Raw genomic sequence first — 19,571 nt, forward strand, 5'->3', positions numbered from 1 at the left:
ATAATAAAACATGCGAAAAAATTAATCTTCGGTAGTACAGAAGCCTCTTTGTTCAGTGTTTATATTAAATGTTGTATACTCTAATTTGTTTGATATCTAGAGTCGTATCATATTGACAGACTTAAGACGAGTCAGGGCTTTTCCACATAGATAGAAATAACATAAAAAAAGTGAAAAACGAAAGCCAAATATTTGATCAGATTAAAAACTGTTCAATTGTTAAGTGTCTTAGATAAGATACGAGATTCAGCAGCTCGAGTGACTTGCCAACTTTCAGCACCTTTGATTGTGACAACGGAAACTTGAAAGCCACTTGCCTTAAAATATTAATCTAAAATCTGAGCACCATCTCAAGTGACTTTATCAATAATTTCAAAGTTCAAAAATCGGATTGTTATTCGTGAAGCATTATTTACGCTTTAGTATTCCAATGGACGGATTTAAGATCGCAGTTTTCGCATTTATTTTATGGGGATTCCAAATATGTAAGTAAATTCGAGTAGACTATATATTATAAAAACTCAGTGTTGGGCTCTATGAAAGCTGATTACTTTTTTTTCTTCAAATTATTATTAAAATTTGAAAACATAAATGTTTATTTACAAATTAAAAAAAATTAGTGCTCACTTTTGGAGCGTGTTGTATATTTTGTATCAGAGTCCACTATATCCAATATTAAAAATACTTTTGTACTATGAATCCAAGTGTTTTATATTGGTGTCAATGAAATTTTTTGAAAGATATCTAAAATGCTAGCCATAAAAACTAAATTTTACATGAGGACATATCATTTATACCTAAAAAGTACAGGGTAAAAAAGTGTAAATCAGTGTATAAGAAATAATTATATTGTTTTAAAACTATCCTAGTGAATCTGAGGAAGGAGGAATATTAAGATTATGCTAAGAATTAAACACAGCACATCTTTTTAACCGCATATAAAAAGGGAATATATATCAGATATAACAAAATTAGTACGACTCTTAATGAATTAGAACAGTTTCCAATTTTTTTAAGTGGTATATAATCTTAAAAAAAATACTTTATTTTATTTTATTAATTCTTTAGTTAGATGAATTTCCCTATTTGCAATACTTTTTTTCCTATTTTGAAGTTTAATTATGGTATTTTGAGAGTGCTTTGAGATTTTATTCTAAGGTTAGATGAAAAACGAGATCTATCAACTCGCTTAGTTAGTAGATTGGGTTTTGAAACCGTTACCTTATACGAAGTGTGAAGATTCCATCTCTATGACGGATTTCATTAGAATCAGACTATTTACACTTCATATATTCAATTTGAATATAATTAATTCAGTTTGACTTTGTATCCATAGACTATAATCTGAAGGCGATTTACCATACAATGTAAAAAATATTTATATCACCTAGTTCCTTTGTACATTTTTCTTCCAGTAATAAAAGTACAAAAGAATCTTTTGTATAATAATAATAATAAAAATTTTATCCTAATGATTGCGAAGAAAATTATTTTTATATTTATGTCTGTTGCTTTTGTTACTTATCTTGATAAGGTAATAAGAAATTCATAATTAAAGGAATTCTTGTTCATTTATTGACGAAGATTTTGTCTTAGAATTCAACCATTTCTTAGAGGCTGGCTATGAGTTATCCCTAAAATTTGGATTTTTACAAATTTATAAGTGGTGAAGACTGTTTTTTAAAAATATTAATTACCAATCATTTCGTTTTCCTTTATTTTAAAAAGATTAATCCAAAATTCTTAAACTGAATTATAATATATATTTTTCCTGAAAATAAAGTCGTTTTATTTGTTGAAATTCCTATATAATCATGTACCTACTGTTTCCCCTTTTATCTTGAACATCTTATATGAATGTAAAAATTTCGTACATTTAATTTTTTAAATAAATTTCTTATTTGTTTTTTTGCATCTAATCTTTTTTTTCTTTTGTACTGTAGGTATTATTCAATGTCAGGATTGTGAGATACAACCAAATTTTTCAGGAAAGGTATTTTCGAATGCCGCTGACTTTTCCACTCAGGAGAAATGTTGGTTCATTCCTGTTGTGGCAGGCCATTATATTCATTTAAAGCTTAAGAATTTAATTTCCAGCGTGAGTACTTTTATGATTTTCATACAAAAAATATAAGTCTTCAATATTGTCTTCAATTCAAAATTGATATCTTTGAGACTCATTTAATTAAGGATTAGATAAGAAATTCAAATAGATGAATTTTTTCAAAATAATATGTAAAAGTATACGAAGTTAATATTTTAGTAATATGCAAATTCTAATTATCACATCATCATTAAAAATCTTACCTTACCTTAATGAGAACAGCTAATTTTTGATGTCAAAATTAAAGGAATTTTTTTCTTCGACAAAAGGAGAAATGCAGGTAACTCTACTTTTCTTTTCATTCCCATTTGAAACTCATAATAAGAAGTTATTCATCCCTTTATTGAACACTAAAGGTGACCAAAGTTTCCAAATGGGAATTTTGTCCATTTCTTTATTTACATTTCTTTCATTTCATTTCTTTTCATTTCCTTACTTACATTTTTAACTAAAAGACGTCCCAAAATTAACACAAGATTCGAATTTATCACCATTCGTGTTGGTAACCCTATTAAAAATCATTTGGCAGTTGATAGTTTAGGGTTAGTAAAAATGAAGCGTCATACGATAGAATAACGTGTTTTCATTATTGAACAATATTTCAAAAATAATGAAAGTCTGGCAGTTACAGTTCGAAAATTTGAGTATTTCCCCCCCTAAATCGAGTGATTTAACACTTGGATTTTTGGATGGATTGGATTTTTTTATGGGATTATTTGAAGTAAAAGGTTTATGACAACAAGCCTACAAGCAGGCGTGCATTGAAGGAGGAAATTCAACTCTGCATCAACGAAATTCAGCCACTTTTATGCAAAATGGCCATGTAAAACTTCTACAAAAAAGTGTGTATGTGTCAGCAAAGCTGTGGAGGCCATTTGCCTTATGCGTTATTCCATACATAACTTTATCATTTGTACTTTACGATTCAATAAAAATATAACGATTTAAAAAAAAGCCCAGTTTTTTTATTTAATTGAAATTTTGCTTTATAGGATGTTCTATTGTGTAACATTCCATTTTTCTAACACTAAATTATATGCTATTATATGCCCCTTATTATATGCTATTGGTAATCTGGAATCTTATTAGCTGTATTTAAGTTTTAGATCATTTTTCAGTGATATAGACATTTTTAAATGGCTTACAGTTTAAGATGTAAATAAAGAATATTTTTACTAATTCTTTTTATGTTTGAAATATGATCTGTTTATCGAAAATTCATCCTATGTTTCAATAACAAAATAACACTTTTTTAAAGTTTAACATGAATGAAATTTTAATTTAAAAGGAATTTTTAATGTTTCGCTGCTTTTTTTGGGATAATCGAATATTGGTAGCTTGTATTTAGTTAAAAACTTCAGAAATAGTTTTGTCTAGACTCCGCATTGGTCACACTCGTTTTACTCATAAACACCTTTTATTCGGTAATCGAGTTCCTATCTGCTCTAGATGCCAAGTGATTTTAACCGTTCTTCATCTTTTAGTAGAATGTCCTAATTTTGATCATCATCGTTTGAGATTTTTTAATGCTTCATCGGTGGATATGCAAATGCTTGTGGGGGAACATCCCCACAAAAACCTTTTTAATTTTTTAAAAGCAACTGGATTTTACCATTTTATTTAACATTGAACTTTGTTGTGTTTACCTTGTTTACAATTTTAAGAGTTACTGCTTTGCAGTTTTATCAGTGTTTATTTAATCAGCTGTAGGATGTAAAGTCTAAGACTATTTTTTAACCATATGTCTGGCGCAGTATAGTCAGATATGGCTCTTGCGCCAATAAACACCAATATCCAATCCAATCCAATCAGAAATAGTTTTATTCTCTTTTGGTAATGTGAGGCGCTAAGATAGGTCCCTTTTAAAGTGACTGGGACAATGTTAACTTGGCTGTGAAAAAAGGAATTCACTGACAGTATTTGAAAAAGGATAAAATTAAGTTTTAAGAAGAAATAGTATTAGTTTAAATAATATAAACTTACTTACTTTTGTCGCTATTCTTTAAAAATACTTTTTACCAGTACACAGGTGGTATCAGATAATGTGACAGAAGTGGTCTATATTCCTTGGGAAAGAAATTACCCTAGGATAAAGTTTCAATCTTTGTCGTTTCATTAGTAATTAGTCAATGATACATACTTCATGTTTTCATTTTTTTAGAATAGCTTACTATTTATTCTTTTTCACGTGAAAATAATATCATTATAATAAAGCAGTTGTGACTGTTGTATTAAATTGAATCAAGTCGAAAATAATGTTTCAATTCCATTAAAGTTTTAATATTTCAATTCCATTAAAGTTTTAATATTTCAATTCTATTAAAGTTAAAATAATGTTTCATTCCATTTTCTGAACTGATTGCAGTTAAAGTAAGCCGGTTATGATCTTATATCACTTTCATTTGGTAAATCATTAATTATTTCCTCATTTACATTTAATTATGGATTTCCCATTTAAATTGAATGCTTTATATTCACAGGAAAATAATTAGTTGTGGTTGAAAGGATATTCTGCATCAATATCAACTTTCTTTATATGTTACTGCTAAAGTTCAGGAATCAGTTAATCTGCAGATTAACTAGCTAATCTATACTTAACTAGGATTATTCGTTAAAGTGCGAAAAAGTGCTTAATTTTTTTAAAATTACCCAGGTAATCTACAAATTTACTAGATAATTTGTACATCACCTACTAGACACTCGTTAAAGTAAAAATAAGATCTTTACTAGAACAAAGCACCGTTTCTGTTCGCTTCAATTAAATGCTGTTTATTTATTTATTTTTTGATATCTAAAAAAACAAGTTAAGACAGTTGAACAATCAACACATTAGTTGATGGAATCAGCAATCAATCAATTGAAAAACTTCAATACTAAGAATCAAACTGTTTAAAATATTATTGCAATTAAAGAAATTGGCATTATGTTATTTATTTATTTTTCGACATCTGAGGAATCCCATTAATCAATTAAAAAACTATAATACAAAGAATAAAACGGTTTAACATATTATTTTAATTTAGGAATTGAATTTACGAAACATATAATAAAATTATGCTTACTTACTAATGCAGCGTTTCTCAACCTTTCAGTATTCGCGGCCCAATTTGCAATCATAATTTTCATCGCGCCCCTCACTTACAATAAAATGTATACAGCAATAATGCATATTGAGTATTTTGGATACTGTTTTTAAATTAATTTAACTAACTGCTAAAACAAGAGTAAAAGCGAGCCAACGTTGGCGAGAAACCACATTTGGCATTTTGCCAAGCGGGTGGTGAACAGATGAAGTGAATAAAAGCGGGGAAAATTTAAATATTATATTTGAAATGAAAGCCAGACACAGGGAGATAACGTTAAAAGAATATGAAAGTAAAAAAATTCGTTAATGAAAGTTTACCTAGACGGGGTGAGCTAAATTTAGAAACTGGGAATAAATTTTTTCGAATTATAAAAGAAATAAAACAGAAGCACGACTAAGCAAAAAGGAAAAAAAAGTTATGTTTGTGGAAGAGAATCCACACGACCGATGCCGTCTCGAGCAGGCGCAGAGCAAATGTTTTCTTATAGAAAGAAGGAAAATGTTCGATGACGCAAGTTTCAATTTCTGCCAATCTCATTCGAGCCGATCCTTCTATCGCTATCGAATCTATCTTGAATGTGCATGTTATATATGTTTCCGTGTTAATTGCATTATTAAATATTCACGGCAGTACATTTATGCAGATTCGTGGATAAATTTTTAAGCGGAAGTAAGCGAGAATTAGACGATAGTGAAGCATCAACAAATACACAGATGAGCGTGGTTCCGAAAATTATACCAAGAAAATATTCTCAAGAATACTTAAATTTTGGGTTTATCAGTACTGAAGTAAATAAAGAAAAAAGGCCCATGTGTATAATATGCTCAAAAATGTTGGCCGCTGACAGCATGAAACCTAATAAACTTAAACGACTACATTTGGAAATGCTTTATAGTGAGTACAACAAACCCAGATAATTCTTCGAATTAAAATTAAAATCTTATAAAAAGCAAAAATTACTTTTTAAAGAAACTTTGTGAATAAAAACGCTTTAATTGCATCTTACAAAGTTTCATATAAAATAGACAGTTGTAAAAACCCTCACTCCATTGGTGACGAGATTATTTTGCCAGCAGCAATTGAGATTGCAGAAACTATGTTTGGAGATAATTTTTCAAAACAATTGCAGTCCATACCTCTTTCAAATGATACTGTTGCTCGTCGAATTGGTAATATAGCTGAAGATGTACAGTGTCAGCTTTTTTCGAAGTTGCGGACAAATTGTTTTCAATACAGCTTGATGAAACAACAGATAGTAATAAAGATGCTCATTTAATTGTCTGTGTTCGATTTTGTGATAATACGTCAGCAGTAGAACTACTTTTGTGCAAACCAATAGAACTCAAAACAGCGCTATTTTAAATGATTTTATGAATGAGGCAAACATAGGATGGAAAAATTGCGTCGGAATATGCACCGATGGTGCTCGTTCAATGTCCGGAAGATTTCAAGGTATACAAGCACTTGTAAAACAAAAATCGCCTCAGTAGGTCTGGATACATTGCATGATCCACAGAGAAGCTTTGGTTTCGAAAGAAATGAATCGTTGTCTGAATATTGTGTTAACTACGGTTGTAACCGTAGTAAATTATATAAAAATGATACCCCTGAAATCGAGAATCTTTTCCGCACTTTGTAAAGACATGGGTTCAGTACATTCAGCGTTACTATTTTATTGCGAGGTAAGATGGTTATCGCGTGGGAAATTTTTGCAACGTGTTTATGAATTAAGAGAAGAATTTGCCATTTTCCTAGAAGAAGAAAACCGGAGGCCGAGAATTTTCACGTTGGTTTATTTGTGATGAAATTGAACTACTGGGTCGGCATATTCGAGAAATTAAATAATTTGAATCTTCAACTCCAAGGAGCAAATAGACATATGTTGGATACGAGTGATAAAGTTAATGCTTTTTGTAGAATTGTGGAACAGAAATTTAAAGCAAAAAAAAAAAAAAAAAAAACTAATAATGTTTGCACTAAAACTTACAAGGCTAAAGAAGAACATGTAAAAGTTGTCTTTGTAACCATTGAAAATCATTTAGCCATGCTGGCAAAGAATTTTAAAAGGTATTTTCTTGTTGACGACAAACTGATAGCAAGTTACGAGTGGGTTAGGGATTCATTTCATAAGACTCCCAAAGGATACTCAATTGATGAGGAAGAAAAATTCAAAGTGGTGAAACTAAAAGAACAATTTAGTAATAAATCACTATTTGAATTTTGGGCACGAGTAGAGGATAATTTTTCTGCACTAAAAACAAAGGCATTTCTCATTCTATTATATTTTCAACATCCTACCTTTGTGAAACTGGATTTTCTGCTGTGGCTTCTTTGAAGACAAAATACAGATCTCGGCTAAATATAGAGACAGAATTGAGATTGGCTATTTCTAATATTAAGCATTCCTTCGAAAAATTTTGCTCTGCAAGACAGGCCCAAGGAAGTCACTAATAATTATTAAATTTGTTTTTAATTTAGTATGTTTTAATTAAGTGAATTTTGATTTAGTAAGTTGTTTTACTTTAATAAGTTATTAAATATGTCGAAATGTATTTTGTTTTCTATGTGTATGTGTGCTTTCCTTTCAGTCAGTTGATCAATTTTTGGATATTCTCGCGACCCCCTAGGAGGGCGCGCACCACAGGTTGAGAATCGCTGTACTAATGCAATCTACAGGCTGGTGACACTTTGAGTCCCATAACAATTGATTTTTGAAACAACAACACCTATTTGTGGTACATTTAGATTTGAAGTCACATTTTTTTGAAACCTCGCGCGGAAAGGAGTATTGAAAAGAAATGATAGAAACGAACTTTTGAACTTTGACCCTAATATGCACAATATCTGTTGAAAATGCGGAAAACTCTTTATTCTGCAATTTAACGGAACAAATTTGTTAATCCGCAGATCAGCTAGGTAACCTGCACATTTACGGCTTTCGAGTTTTAACGGTAACATGCATGTACTTATTGATTTAAGCTTTCCTTTTGTGGCTTACGATGCATTTGGGCTTCATAATTTTGAATATTGTTTAGTCGGCCATTAACGATTATTGTACATCACGTGACTGAAATGGTTGCAGACTATTATACTTCATTTTTTTTTATCTCATGTATTCATGCAAATCCTTTACGATTATTGCATGGGAGCTTCATTCCATCCCTCCATGAATGCCTTATTGGAGTATGCCTCGAATTTCTCTCCAAATTGCATTCCTTTAGTCTGCCTTCCCACTCATATTCACACAGCCTTCAGTCAATAACTGCTATAAAAATAGGCAGAGAAATATTAGTTTGTGTTGGACTTTCAGTTCACCTGTCGTCTATACCATGCCAATTCCGACTGGTTTTCCGCACCCCGATGGTCTTCTTATTGACAAGCTTCATAAGCGGGATAATGCGTGGTCCATTATACCTAATTTTAGCATCTGAGTTATATGCTTACCTCAATTGTAAATGTGATAAAAATGATTCATTATTACATTTTCAGGCTGCATGCAGAGATGGCTATGTGAGAATATTTATTACAGGAACCGGTGACGAATATGAATTTTGCAGCACAGATAAAACCAAAAATCCCATCACAGCTTTTGGGAATATTACTGTGACTCATGTAGCGCAGTACATGGGAACATCTTCGAGCTTTGAATTAGAATATTCAGTTAGTAAGTAATATTTTATGGATCATTGAAACTAAAAAGAGTTTAAATTCATTTATGAGTTACATGAATTTATGAGTTACATGAGTCTAATCTATAATGAAAGGAAATTCAAATTTCTTATGAACTAAAAATTCAATAACGATATATCAATAAAAGAGGATGTCTTTGTATTACATTGCACTAATAATTTCTTCTATCTACAACACCAATGCAGAATAAATGAACATGCAGTGTTTCGTTATTCTACATTTGTATACAGTGCTCTGAATTCTGCATTTTGTTCAGTAGAAGTGGCCATTTTGGTGAAATATCCACAAGCATATCTCCAAATTATGTTCTTAAAATATCTTTTACCATTTATTTATTAAATAATTTAATCACAAAAATATGTAAGATTTCCAACTGCGGAAATATTGATTTCTTAAATAAGTCGTTATAATCGGAGTGGTAATACTAAAGATACACCTTATTGATATTTTTCCCACATAAATCATCATCAAACTTTATCACGTATATTTAACTTATCTAGTATATTATCTCTCTCTTGTATATTTGGCAAGCATGAATTTAACGAGATTCTAAATTAAAAATATAAATGCTATTCATGAATAATAAGCTAATTTAATGATATTGAGGAGAGAATATGGCCAATTCCTCTTATTTTCCATTGAAAAATAACATAAAAAGCAAAACTACTTTCTGAATTTAATGAAAATTCTTCCTTGTACTATGTTAAACTAATTTACCTGCTGACTGGTTAGTTGTTATCATGTGAGAGCATGATGTTTTTGCCTGAGGTTTTGAAGCCACAAAATGCAAAGAGAAGAATTTGCGATTTACCGCTTTTGAGACACCAGGTTTGGGCTTTCAAGTTTATTGGAAAATGATAAAGTTGTCACACTTGGTGACTTATCGCCAACAAAAAGTTACAATTTGTCCCCATATACCTGATTCTCCTGTCTGGCCCATAAAGGGTGGCATCGTAAGAGCTTATTGCCTGAAGAATCACAGAGAAGAAAATGGGAATTAACACACACATACATACAAAAAAAAAAAGAACGAAAAAGTATCTAATAAGGCGAAAAAGAATGTGAAATTATGATGAAGAATACTGGAAGTGTGATCATCCCACTGCGTCTCATCCTGTAGTGAAATAGAATCGTCGAAAAATAGTCGTCTCAGAATACTGAAAGGAACAACAATATATAGATAGATTGAAAATATAAATATATTTAATCTTTAAAAAATGTTTTGAGATGTCAATAGCTAAGAGGTTAATATTAAGAATTATTAATATCTATTAATAATTTTTAATATTTTCAAAATAAAATTAATTTAAAAACTTTTAATTTTATTTAGTTAAAAATATTTTAGTTCTCTGCGTGTTAAAAGATCTAGTTATTTGGAATGCCGTTATCTTTGAAAAAGATTTCCTTTTGTCCTTTCGGTAAAGTAGATTCAAAAATCTATATTTGTTTTCGCATGCAATTTAAAAAGAATGTTACGAAAATTAATTTCATTATAAACCACATTGCTAATGACGGGGGAAAAAAGAAAAGGAATCTGAAATCTCTTCTCGTTACAAGTATTTGACCTCGGCGTTCCTTTCATTTTTTTAAAAGTAATAACAGAACCGGATGCACATCGTTGCTTTCTAAACATAACGAAACTACGATTCCTTTTATTCTCCAGCCTATTAATAACAAGTCCAAGCAGGCGAAAACACCGGAGTCGGAAACCCGAAACCCAAACAAACCCTGATTAGAAAAGCATTGTCGACCTAATAGCCTATTAAGCGTAAACACAAAAACACCTACCTTTCAAAACTGGTAGACGAATTAATAAATCATTTTCCCCCGCGCACAGCAACAAAAACGGGAAGGTAGAAGCAGAAAAAATAACGCAGGCCATGCATCTTTTGTGTTTGGGTTTCGGCTTTTTGTTAAAAGTGTCTAACTGGTATCTTGCACGGCTATCTCGTTAGCCGTGCAAAAAGAAGTGGATCATTGCCTACCCATACCTCCCTACGGAACAAACCTCCTGGGGCCCATAGAATAGAGGCTGGCACTATCTGGTAGATAGCCTAAGTAGTCGGGACAGAGAAATTGAATGGAATAGTTTGCGAAAGAAATTAAGGAGACAACCGAATCGTATCCTCCCACATCCCCTGACGCAGATCTTAGATTTGCTAAGTATATACGTTCCAACTTGCCACCGCACTGGGGGATTGTTCGGGGAGATTGGAATCCTTCTTTACGGGAATCTCCCTCAACTTGAATTATTGTTCAAAATTTCATATTAAAAAATTATATTAAAAACACTGTTTTTTAGAATCAAATGTTGAAGCGGCTTGGTTTCCATAAAGAAAAACTGCAATTACATGAAGAATGCTCTTGCAGTAACAAGACATTTAGAATATCGTTAAATCATTAGCACTGTATAAATATGGACACATTGAATGCATCGTTGGGTTCTTCATGAGTAATTAAATAAGGTTTAACCTGAATTTAACAGCTGAAATATATGCTTAACTCATCAATGTTAATTGTATAAATACTATTTCATTTTAAACATTTTTACTTTCTTGTACACGAAGTGTAGACAAAATACTGTCATCGCCAAAAAATCTGAACTTCAGATTTTGACGAACACCGTTTTAGACTCACTTTCGAAAAATACTGTTACGAAATTTCTGGGTTCGTTTGGATAGTGGAAGTTATATGGTGTGGAGAACGCTCAATCAGCAGGATTCAGTAGAAAAGAAAACAACGACGTTTATTTACACGAAGACGCATAGGACAGCACAAAGACGACAGCTATATACAGCATAGAGAAGACAATTATCTTCAGCCGCGAGACGCGCACACAGCAGCACACAACAAGACTCTACTGTAGACAGTAACGCACAGCTTAGTTCAGCACTAGCTTGACTCCGTCGCTGCTCTGCTAATCTCTGGAAGACCAGTTCTTTACCGTGGATTCCGACTACCTACTCTGCAGCTGCAGACTGCCTCCTTTTATAGGTCTGAGGAGGCGGGGCTAGAAGCCTCTCAACCAATCAGGAACTTTCGAGGCGTATCTCGGTTCCTGATGGACGGATCTTTAAAATTCTCGATGTTTCGGGTATAATATATTTTGGCGCCAAAGTCGCCAAGTCGCCAAATGGTCGTTAAGTTTGTCGCCAAGCTCTGGGACCTCCGACGCGACACCCGGACTCCGTCCAATACAGATGACTGTAAAACTGTCTTTCTGATGATGGAACCAACTATGCTGGGAAGCAGCAATACAGATTCGTAACAAAGCATTTTTAGAAAGTGTCTGTCTTTCCGTCGATCTGTGACAAAGATAATTTTAAAACGCTTTGAGCTGGGCGATGAAATTTGATTGATGGTTTTTATACCAAATTTCTAGATTTCTATAAAATTTTGTTTAGGGGAAGCCTGTGTCTCCCGCTGACAGAATAGAAGTCAACACGATAACAACAAAACGAAAGGAACGAGAGGTATAAAATTTGGTATAGTTCGTCAACAAATTCTGAGACGACCGCATTTCGACGATTCCATCTCATTAAGGGGTGAAACGCGGAACGATGAATGCAGTTCCGGTATTCCCTTTGACCTTGGATTTCCCCTATTAGATACTAGTAAATGTAAACATTTCCTTCTTTCATATATTTCCTTTTACCCCTATTTCGACGAATTAAACCCATCCTAACGCATGCTCAAAAGCGCGGTGGGTTTTACAATCCGTTGCTTAACTATACACAGATTAACATCTTCACAATAGTCCCTGTTTATACGGCTTACTTCTGTCATAAAACACGAATTCAGTTTTCGGATACCTTTAACCTAGTGGTTAATTGCCAAAACAGGCGTCAAATGTTCAACGATAGATTCAGCAGAATTCACGAAAAAGATTGTACACCAATGGCATACAAGGTGTTTTCTGGGATAACGCCTTTATTAGAGAGTATGCGAGAAAGTTTTAGGGAGACCCCCTCCCTCTGGTTAACCTCTGCGTTTGAAGAGGTTAGGTATCCTCGATTATTCGATACGTTTTAATCCCTTTAATTTTAATTCTTTTTGGATTTGCTCCGATTTTGAATAAAATATATCTGTATCTAAATTGCACGTTTAAGTAAATACTAGTCATTTTTTTTAAGAATGAATAATTTTAAAATTCGCATTTTATCTGATTCGAATTCAGGGATTTTGATCAATTAATCTCTGCAGCTAATTGGATGATGGAATGTCATTGGTTATTCGAAACAAATTAAAAATTCATCTGTATTAATTGTACAAATAAGCTTTCATTTGAAGCAATCTAGCTGTCCTCTCAAAATAGAAATTTTTATTCCCAAAATTTCACTGGTTCTTTATATAAACGTTAGATAAAAATAATAATGCAACAATCAATTTAATTAATTACAATAAAGAATACTTAATAGTACAATTTTAGTTCATCTATATACGTATAGAATAAGTTTTATAGAATATGATTCATGAGGACCAAAGCACTGTTTAAAATTTTAACTTCATAATTTTTTAAAGTATAGATATAGATAAAAAAATATTTTTGGCATTATTTAAAGTATCCGAACAAATTTGGAGCACTTTTTTAGAAAAACATAGTGTAGACATACTTTAAAATCATATATCTGGGTTTAAGATTATTCAAAATTAGTAATAGGATGTCCATATTTGAAATAAACATTAAAACGTTTTTTACAATTGGCATTTAATAGCATAAATTTGAGCAAATTCTTCAAAAACTTCAAATTGGCTACACCAAAAACTATTACTCGCATCCGCAACAAAACTTATACCAAAATAAACTACATAGTTTTCTCTAGGGAATAAACTATAAGCATGTAATTATAACAATAAATAAAAATTTTAGAACCAGTCAAACATTTATCGCGAAATTTATAGTAAATTTATGACGTTATTATTCAAACAATAGGCTGTAAATTTAAAAAAAATATTCACCCGATCTAAATTATTTTAGTTCATTCCCTAGGAAATAGTATAAAGACACATTCCACCAAATTTCATAGTAATATGATAGTTATATTTTGAGTTATTTGATTTCAAGTGAGTAAAAAATAAGTGAAAATCAGTTTTGAGAAAAATGCATTTAAAATATACAGTAATGTGTTTTAATAATAAATTATGTATCTACATGCTTAAAATTCACGACATTTATAGGTTATACTTTCTTCCTCCTCAGCCTTTAATAATTTTCCTTTTTCAATCATTGTATTTTTTTTCTGGGAATTTTTGCATTTGGCAGTGAGTGCCACCTAGATTCATTTATTCTGCCTTTGTCAAGCTCAGTAAAGGCTCTAACTGCATTTGCACTAGAATACACTCCAATAACCTTAAGGATATTCAGTAATCCAATAAAACCTTCGTTAAAATGTATTACCTACATAAATGCCCCTAATCTGAGGATTTAGAGCTCAACAAACACATCTTTAGGTACAGATTTCCACAAAACACTGTTGAAACTCTCATTAACATTTTGTGTTTTTCCGTTCAACAAAATTTCTGTTTTTGAAACTAAATGTGTGTTTATACAAAATTTTAACATGTTTTTGGCCCTTTAAATCGGTGCTTTCGGTTATTTAAATATCCACTTCCGGTTTACCGACCATTACGAAAATACTAATATCTTGATTTCTAATTAACATAGAGACAAAAGTAAACCTGTTTTGGATAGCACAAAGACTGGTCTATCCAATAAAATAATGTTTAAGAATGCCATTTTTAGCATAAATCGACCTTTTCAACGTGTTCGGATACCTTAAACTGGTTTTTGAAGGGAAAAAATTCAGGCCTCTAGAAAAATTTTTTAGAGCTCCATTGGTTTTGAAATGGCCAAAAACTATCGTTTTTCTAAATGTCATGTGAGAACACGAAGTGTTTCATCGGATTGATACTATACGACTTAAAAAAATAATGTTTTCGCATGATAACTTTAATTTTAAGGTAACAAATTTCAATTAAGACAAAAAAAATTTTTGGACTTTTTGGCTCAAGAGCCGTTTATGGCTGAGCTGCGCCAAATATATAGTATGAAATCCATTCAGATTAAAAAGAACCAAATATCAAAAACCTGAAATGAAGTAAGATAAAAGTACACAAATTCTGAGGTTATAAAATATTTTCAATTTTGGGGTTATAAATGTTTTTAATTTTAAAAGAAAAATTTCATAATGATTTTCAAACAAAAACAACTGAAAAAAAATTCACTAAATTAAAGACTGGAAAGCAGGAAAAGAAAGTGTTAAATGCAAGTATAAAAGCAAAAGGTTTTTAAGAATTATAAAATGTTTGGGTGGTATTTTTCACCCACCAGATCTTGTAAAGTCTATAAAGACGACTTAAAAAGTGTGAACGATATGAGATAAAGCATGGACTTTCGATTAAAATGTGATTTATAGTAAAATCCGCACGACATGAGAGGCACTTTGGTGCCATAGCACTAAAAATGAGATGTCAGTGCGTGTAACGAGTATGTCCTATACGGAGACGAGGCAATTTGACTGCAGCCTCTCCTATAAGGAGAATAGGTCACATATCAATATTGGGCTTCAAATAATGTAATTTGTTATGGATCTGCAGATCCCATGTGCTTTTCCAAATTATGTAAAAGTGACTATTCAAGGACTTAACATCACAGTATGGAAGTCCTTGAATTAAAGGGAATAATGCAGGTTTTGCAGCTACATATTCCATTTCATTGCCGAGAATGCTCACATGACTCGGGACCCAGCAAAACATGATTTGGAAAAACTCATTTTTCATGATGCCTAAAATATATCGAATATGGGCAGCAATGGGATGTATTTGATTGTGGATGTAGGATTTCTAATGCACTCATGCTTTCAGTGTAAATAACGAATTTTAGCTGAATAGAAAGTTAAATCTTTTGTAAAGCATAGAATACAGCCACCAAATCAGCAGTAAATGTAGAGTAACAATTATGCAAACGATAGCGCAGTGTGTCAGATGTAAATATAATGCCGCAACCAACATGTCCATCGAATTTTGAACCGTATGTAAAAACTGGAACATACTGATCGCGATGATGCAGGAAAATGTTTGTGAAAACAGCAGGAGTGTTAAGGTTTTATTGAATCCTTTAAAGGGATTAAGAAAAGAAAATTTGGCTAAATCTTATGGAGAAAAAATAAAGAAATCGATAGATTTAACATCAACACCTTCAAGGTCCAAGTCATGTTGGAGCATCTTGACTCTCTCATTGAATGGAAGAATATGAGAGGGGAGGGTATAGTACATACTTCTAGAAAGCCCGAATTTCTAAAGTTTGAATCATGATTCTGGCAACGATTCATCCAGCAAGTGGAACTCTTGCACTTTAAGAATCTGTAGTTGGCAATCGTCTTCACTTTGGTTTAGTGAACATGTATGGAGATTACTGTAATTCTTTAGATGGCCTCCTTTTTTATAAAATTTACGGTGTTTTTCTGAGCTTCCTGTTGGCATGTAAATCTAACATAATTATTTTGATTTGAACTAAATAGATACTCTTCACAATCTTTCATAATATTTACATAAGATGTGCGATAAGCCATGGACAAGAGTCGGAACTAAAGCTATGTAATTTATTTAAAATAACCGATTTTTACTTTCTGGTATACGACGTATAGAGAAAGTATTGTAACTTTTAAAGAATTCGAACTCAGGATTTTGACGAATCTCTACGTTTCAGACTTTTCTGAATCCAAAAAATGAATTCTTTTGGGATATGTCTTTCTGTCTCGTTGTCTGTGAATACGGTAATTTAAAAGCGCTTTAAGTTAGACGGATTAAACTTGGTGTATGAAGAAACGAAAAAATGCATCTATTTATTTCAAATTTTGGAAGAAAAGTCACACTATTCCTGTCTGTCTAGTTGTCCGATAACAAGGGAACTAGATAATTACACAGCGTTTTTGATCTAGGCAGATAAAATTTGCAACATTGCTTTAGAATTTAAAATATAGACCTTTATCAAAATTCGAGTCAAATCTGTCCAACAGATGATCATCTGCCAATCACTACTTTCACATGCACGTAAAAGGCCGGGATAGCCTGATTGGTAAAGCGTCGGATTTGCGTCCCTTAGGTTGCGAGTTCGAACCCCGCCGGCCGGAGATTCCCAGCGTGGTTGGTGGCTGACGCACGTTAAATCTGTCGTGGTCACAAAGCCCTCCATGTTGAGAGTAATACCACTGGGGGTACTGGATCAGGGGTGATCGTTCTCTGATTCAGGTCTAATTTACGATTTGTGGTTGTGTGAATGAAATCCACCCCGTAAAAAGGGTTGTGACGTATGTGTAGCCAAGTCGTTCTCTTGGCCCTAGATGACGCTACTGTAGAAACAAGAGGGGCTCCCATCTGGCTTAAATCGGCTGTCTCCGAACAGCGGGCTTGCCCATGGCAAGTGCCATTAGAAACAGCAACAACATGCACGTAAATGCAATAATTCATAAACGCACATTTAAATCTATGAAATTTGATATGTTATTTTGTAACTAACTATAGATTTATGTCAAATTTTGGTATCAGTTAGTTGGCAAAAAAGGTTTAAAACACACATTCTCTCGGGATAAACGCTATATTTCCGCGAAAGATCTATATTTCGTAAGTTTCATTCACCAATCATGTTCAAGGTTATATGCGGTCTTTATCAAATTTAAGATATCTGACCCAAAGTTACTTGTTGTAACTTCATGTTTAGGATATGAATCTAACTTAAATATTTTGCTTTGAACCAAGTAGATGGCTCCATATTTTTCTGCCAATGTCCATAAAATGTGCAATGCGCAGTGTTATATAGAAAAGAAATAATTCCTATCGTTAACAATAGTTATCGCCTTTTCACCTTGTTTCTCTTAAAAGTGTGATTCAACTAATATTAATGACTAATTAATCCCTGCTAATATTTTATCCTTATGGCGCCTTTTAAGATTAGTATGATTATATAACTACGCATTCTCTCATCCTAGAAAGCCAATCCAACCTCCTTAAATTGTAGACAACTGCCAGATTTTAAATCACCCATGAAATTGAACATATTTTTCTTTTCTTGCTGTACTGTATTAGCTTTGACTCTTTCAAGGGACATTTATTCTTCTTTTGAATTTCTTCCGTTTTTTTTATGTCTTATTAACAATTTAACAGGAAATATATTTTTTAATTTATCCCCATTTATGTTTGCATTTAAATTCTGGGAGTGGGAAGAAAACTTTCCACGGGACTATTTATGGGCATTGAAATAGAGTTAAAGGAAATATATTTCATTTATCCCCATTTATGTTTGCATTTAAATTCTGGGAGTGGGAAGAAAACTTTCCACGGGACTATTTATGGGCATTGAAATAGAGTTAAAGGAAATATATTTCATTTATCCCCATTTATGTTTGCATTTAAATTCTGGGAGTGGGAAGAAAACTTTCCACGGGACTATTTATGGGCATTGAAATAGAGTTAAAGGAAATATATTTCATTTATCCCCATTTATGTTTGCATTTAAATTCTGGGAGTGGGAAAAAAACTTTCCACGGGACTATTTATGGGCATTAAAATACAGTTAAAGGAAATACATTTCATTTATCCCCATTTATGTTTGCATTTAAATTCTGGGAGTGGGAAAAAAACTTTCCACGGGACTATTTATGGGCATTGAAATACAGTTAAAGGAAATACATTTCATTTATCCCCATTTATGTTTGCATTTAAATTCTGGGAGTGGGAAGTATACTTGCCACTGGACTATTTATGGGCATTGAAATAACTCATTTTAATGGCGATAATTTTCCATGGGAAGATGAGAAGCATGTTGCAATGAACAAGGGTACCTCCACTTCTACAGACATGTAGCATGTCCTCTTTCTTAGGCGTTTGTTCAACATTTCCTGCACTGTCTATAATTCTAAATCAACTTTGGTATAAGATTTTCCGCACTGGTCAAGCACTTATCATTCGGAATTGTACACTCTTTTGTTTGGTAGGAGATAACGTCATTTCCTTTTTCCTGAGGAATATTCATCTCTTAGCTGACTATCTAATGCTACACGTAATGTTAGCTGGTAAAAACTTCTGTTTCTTTCTTCCATTTGCTACAATATAAAACTATTTACGATTCAAAGGTAAATTAAAAAAAATAAAAGATAGGGCGTCACTATTTTTCAGATTTTCTTATTATTTGGCATCTTTCTTTTTCTCTGATCGAAGCGATCGATCCTCCCATGATATCGCTATATACAGTGACAAATGTTGGACTTGGTACTTCTCTTTTTGTACCCTCTTTTTTAGTCAACTTCACTGATATCATGAACATTGGGTTATGTTCAGCAATCAACAGTATAACAACCTTATTGTCCTTGCACTTTATCGTTGCAACAACTTCACACCCACCTGAGTTACGAATATTGATTCACTTCTTTATAGTTTGTGGGAATTACTGCTTCCAACGATACAATTGGTAGGCTAATATATTTAAGCAGGCTTTCGCTTCTCGCAGGTAATTTCTTTGGTTATATTAACGTCCAGTTTTAAAGCAACAGTTGGGCTATTTTTGTACGGACCTCTCAATTCTGGACCAGTCGGATGACGAGAACGACAGCTGCACGGACTCCCCAATCTTCCACGCCACACCATATCAGCGGGAGGACGTTTGATACCGTCGAATTTAAATTGCACCCTGGCCG

The 19,571-nt window shown here is 32.5% G+C and overlaps 1 protein-coding gene across 1 annotated transcript in view; it reads left to right on the forward strand.

Annotated features, from left to right (window-relative positions):
* Positions 1-357: 357 nt before the first annotated feature.
* LOC129962915 (uncharacterized protein CG3556-like) overlaps positions 358-19,571 on the forward strand; it is a 39,322-nt gene continuing 20,108 nt past the window's right edge. The window contains exons 1-3 of the mRNA XM_056076919.1: positions 358-485; positions 1,944-2,098; positions 8,680-8,854. Coding sequence (XP_055932894.1) covers positions 431-485; positions 1,944-2,098; positions 8,680-8,854 — 385 coding nt within the window. The 5' untranslated portion in view covers positions 358-430. The remainder of the gene's footprint in view (positions 486-1,943; positions 2,099-8,679; positions 8,855-19,571) is intronic.

Source organism: Argiope bruennichi, chromosome 1 (assembly GCF_947563725.1).
Source record: "Argiope bruennichi chromosome 1, qqArgBrue1.1, whole genome shotgun sequence".
NCBI lineage: Eukaryota > Metazoa > Arthropoda > Arachnida > Araneae > Araneidae > Argiope > Argiope bruennichi.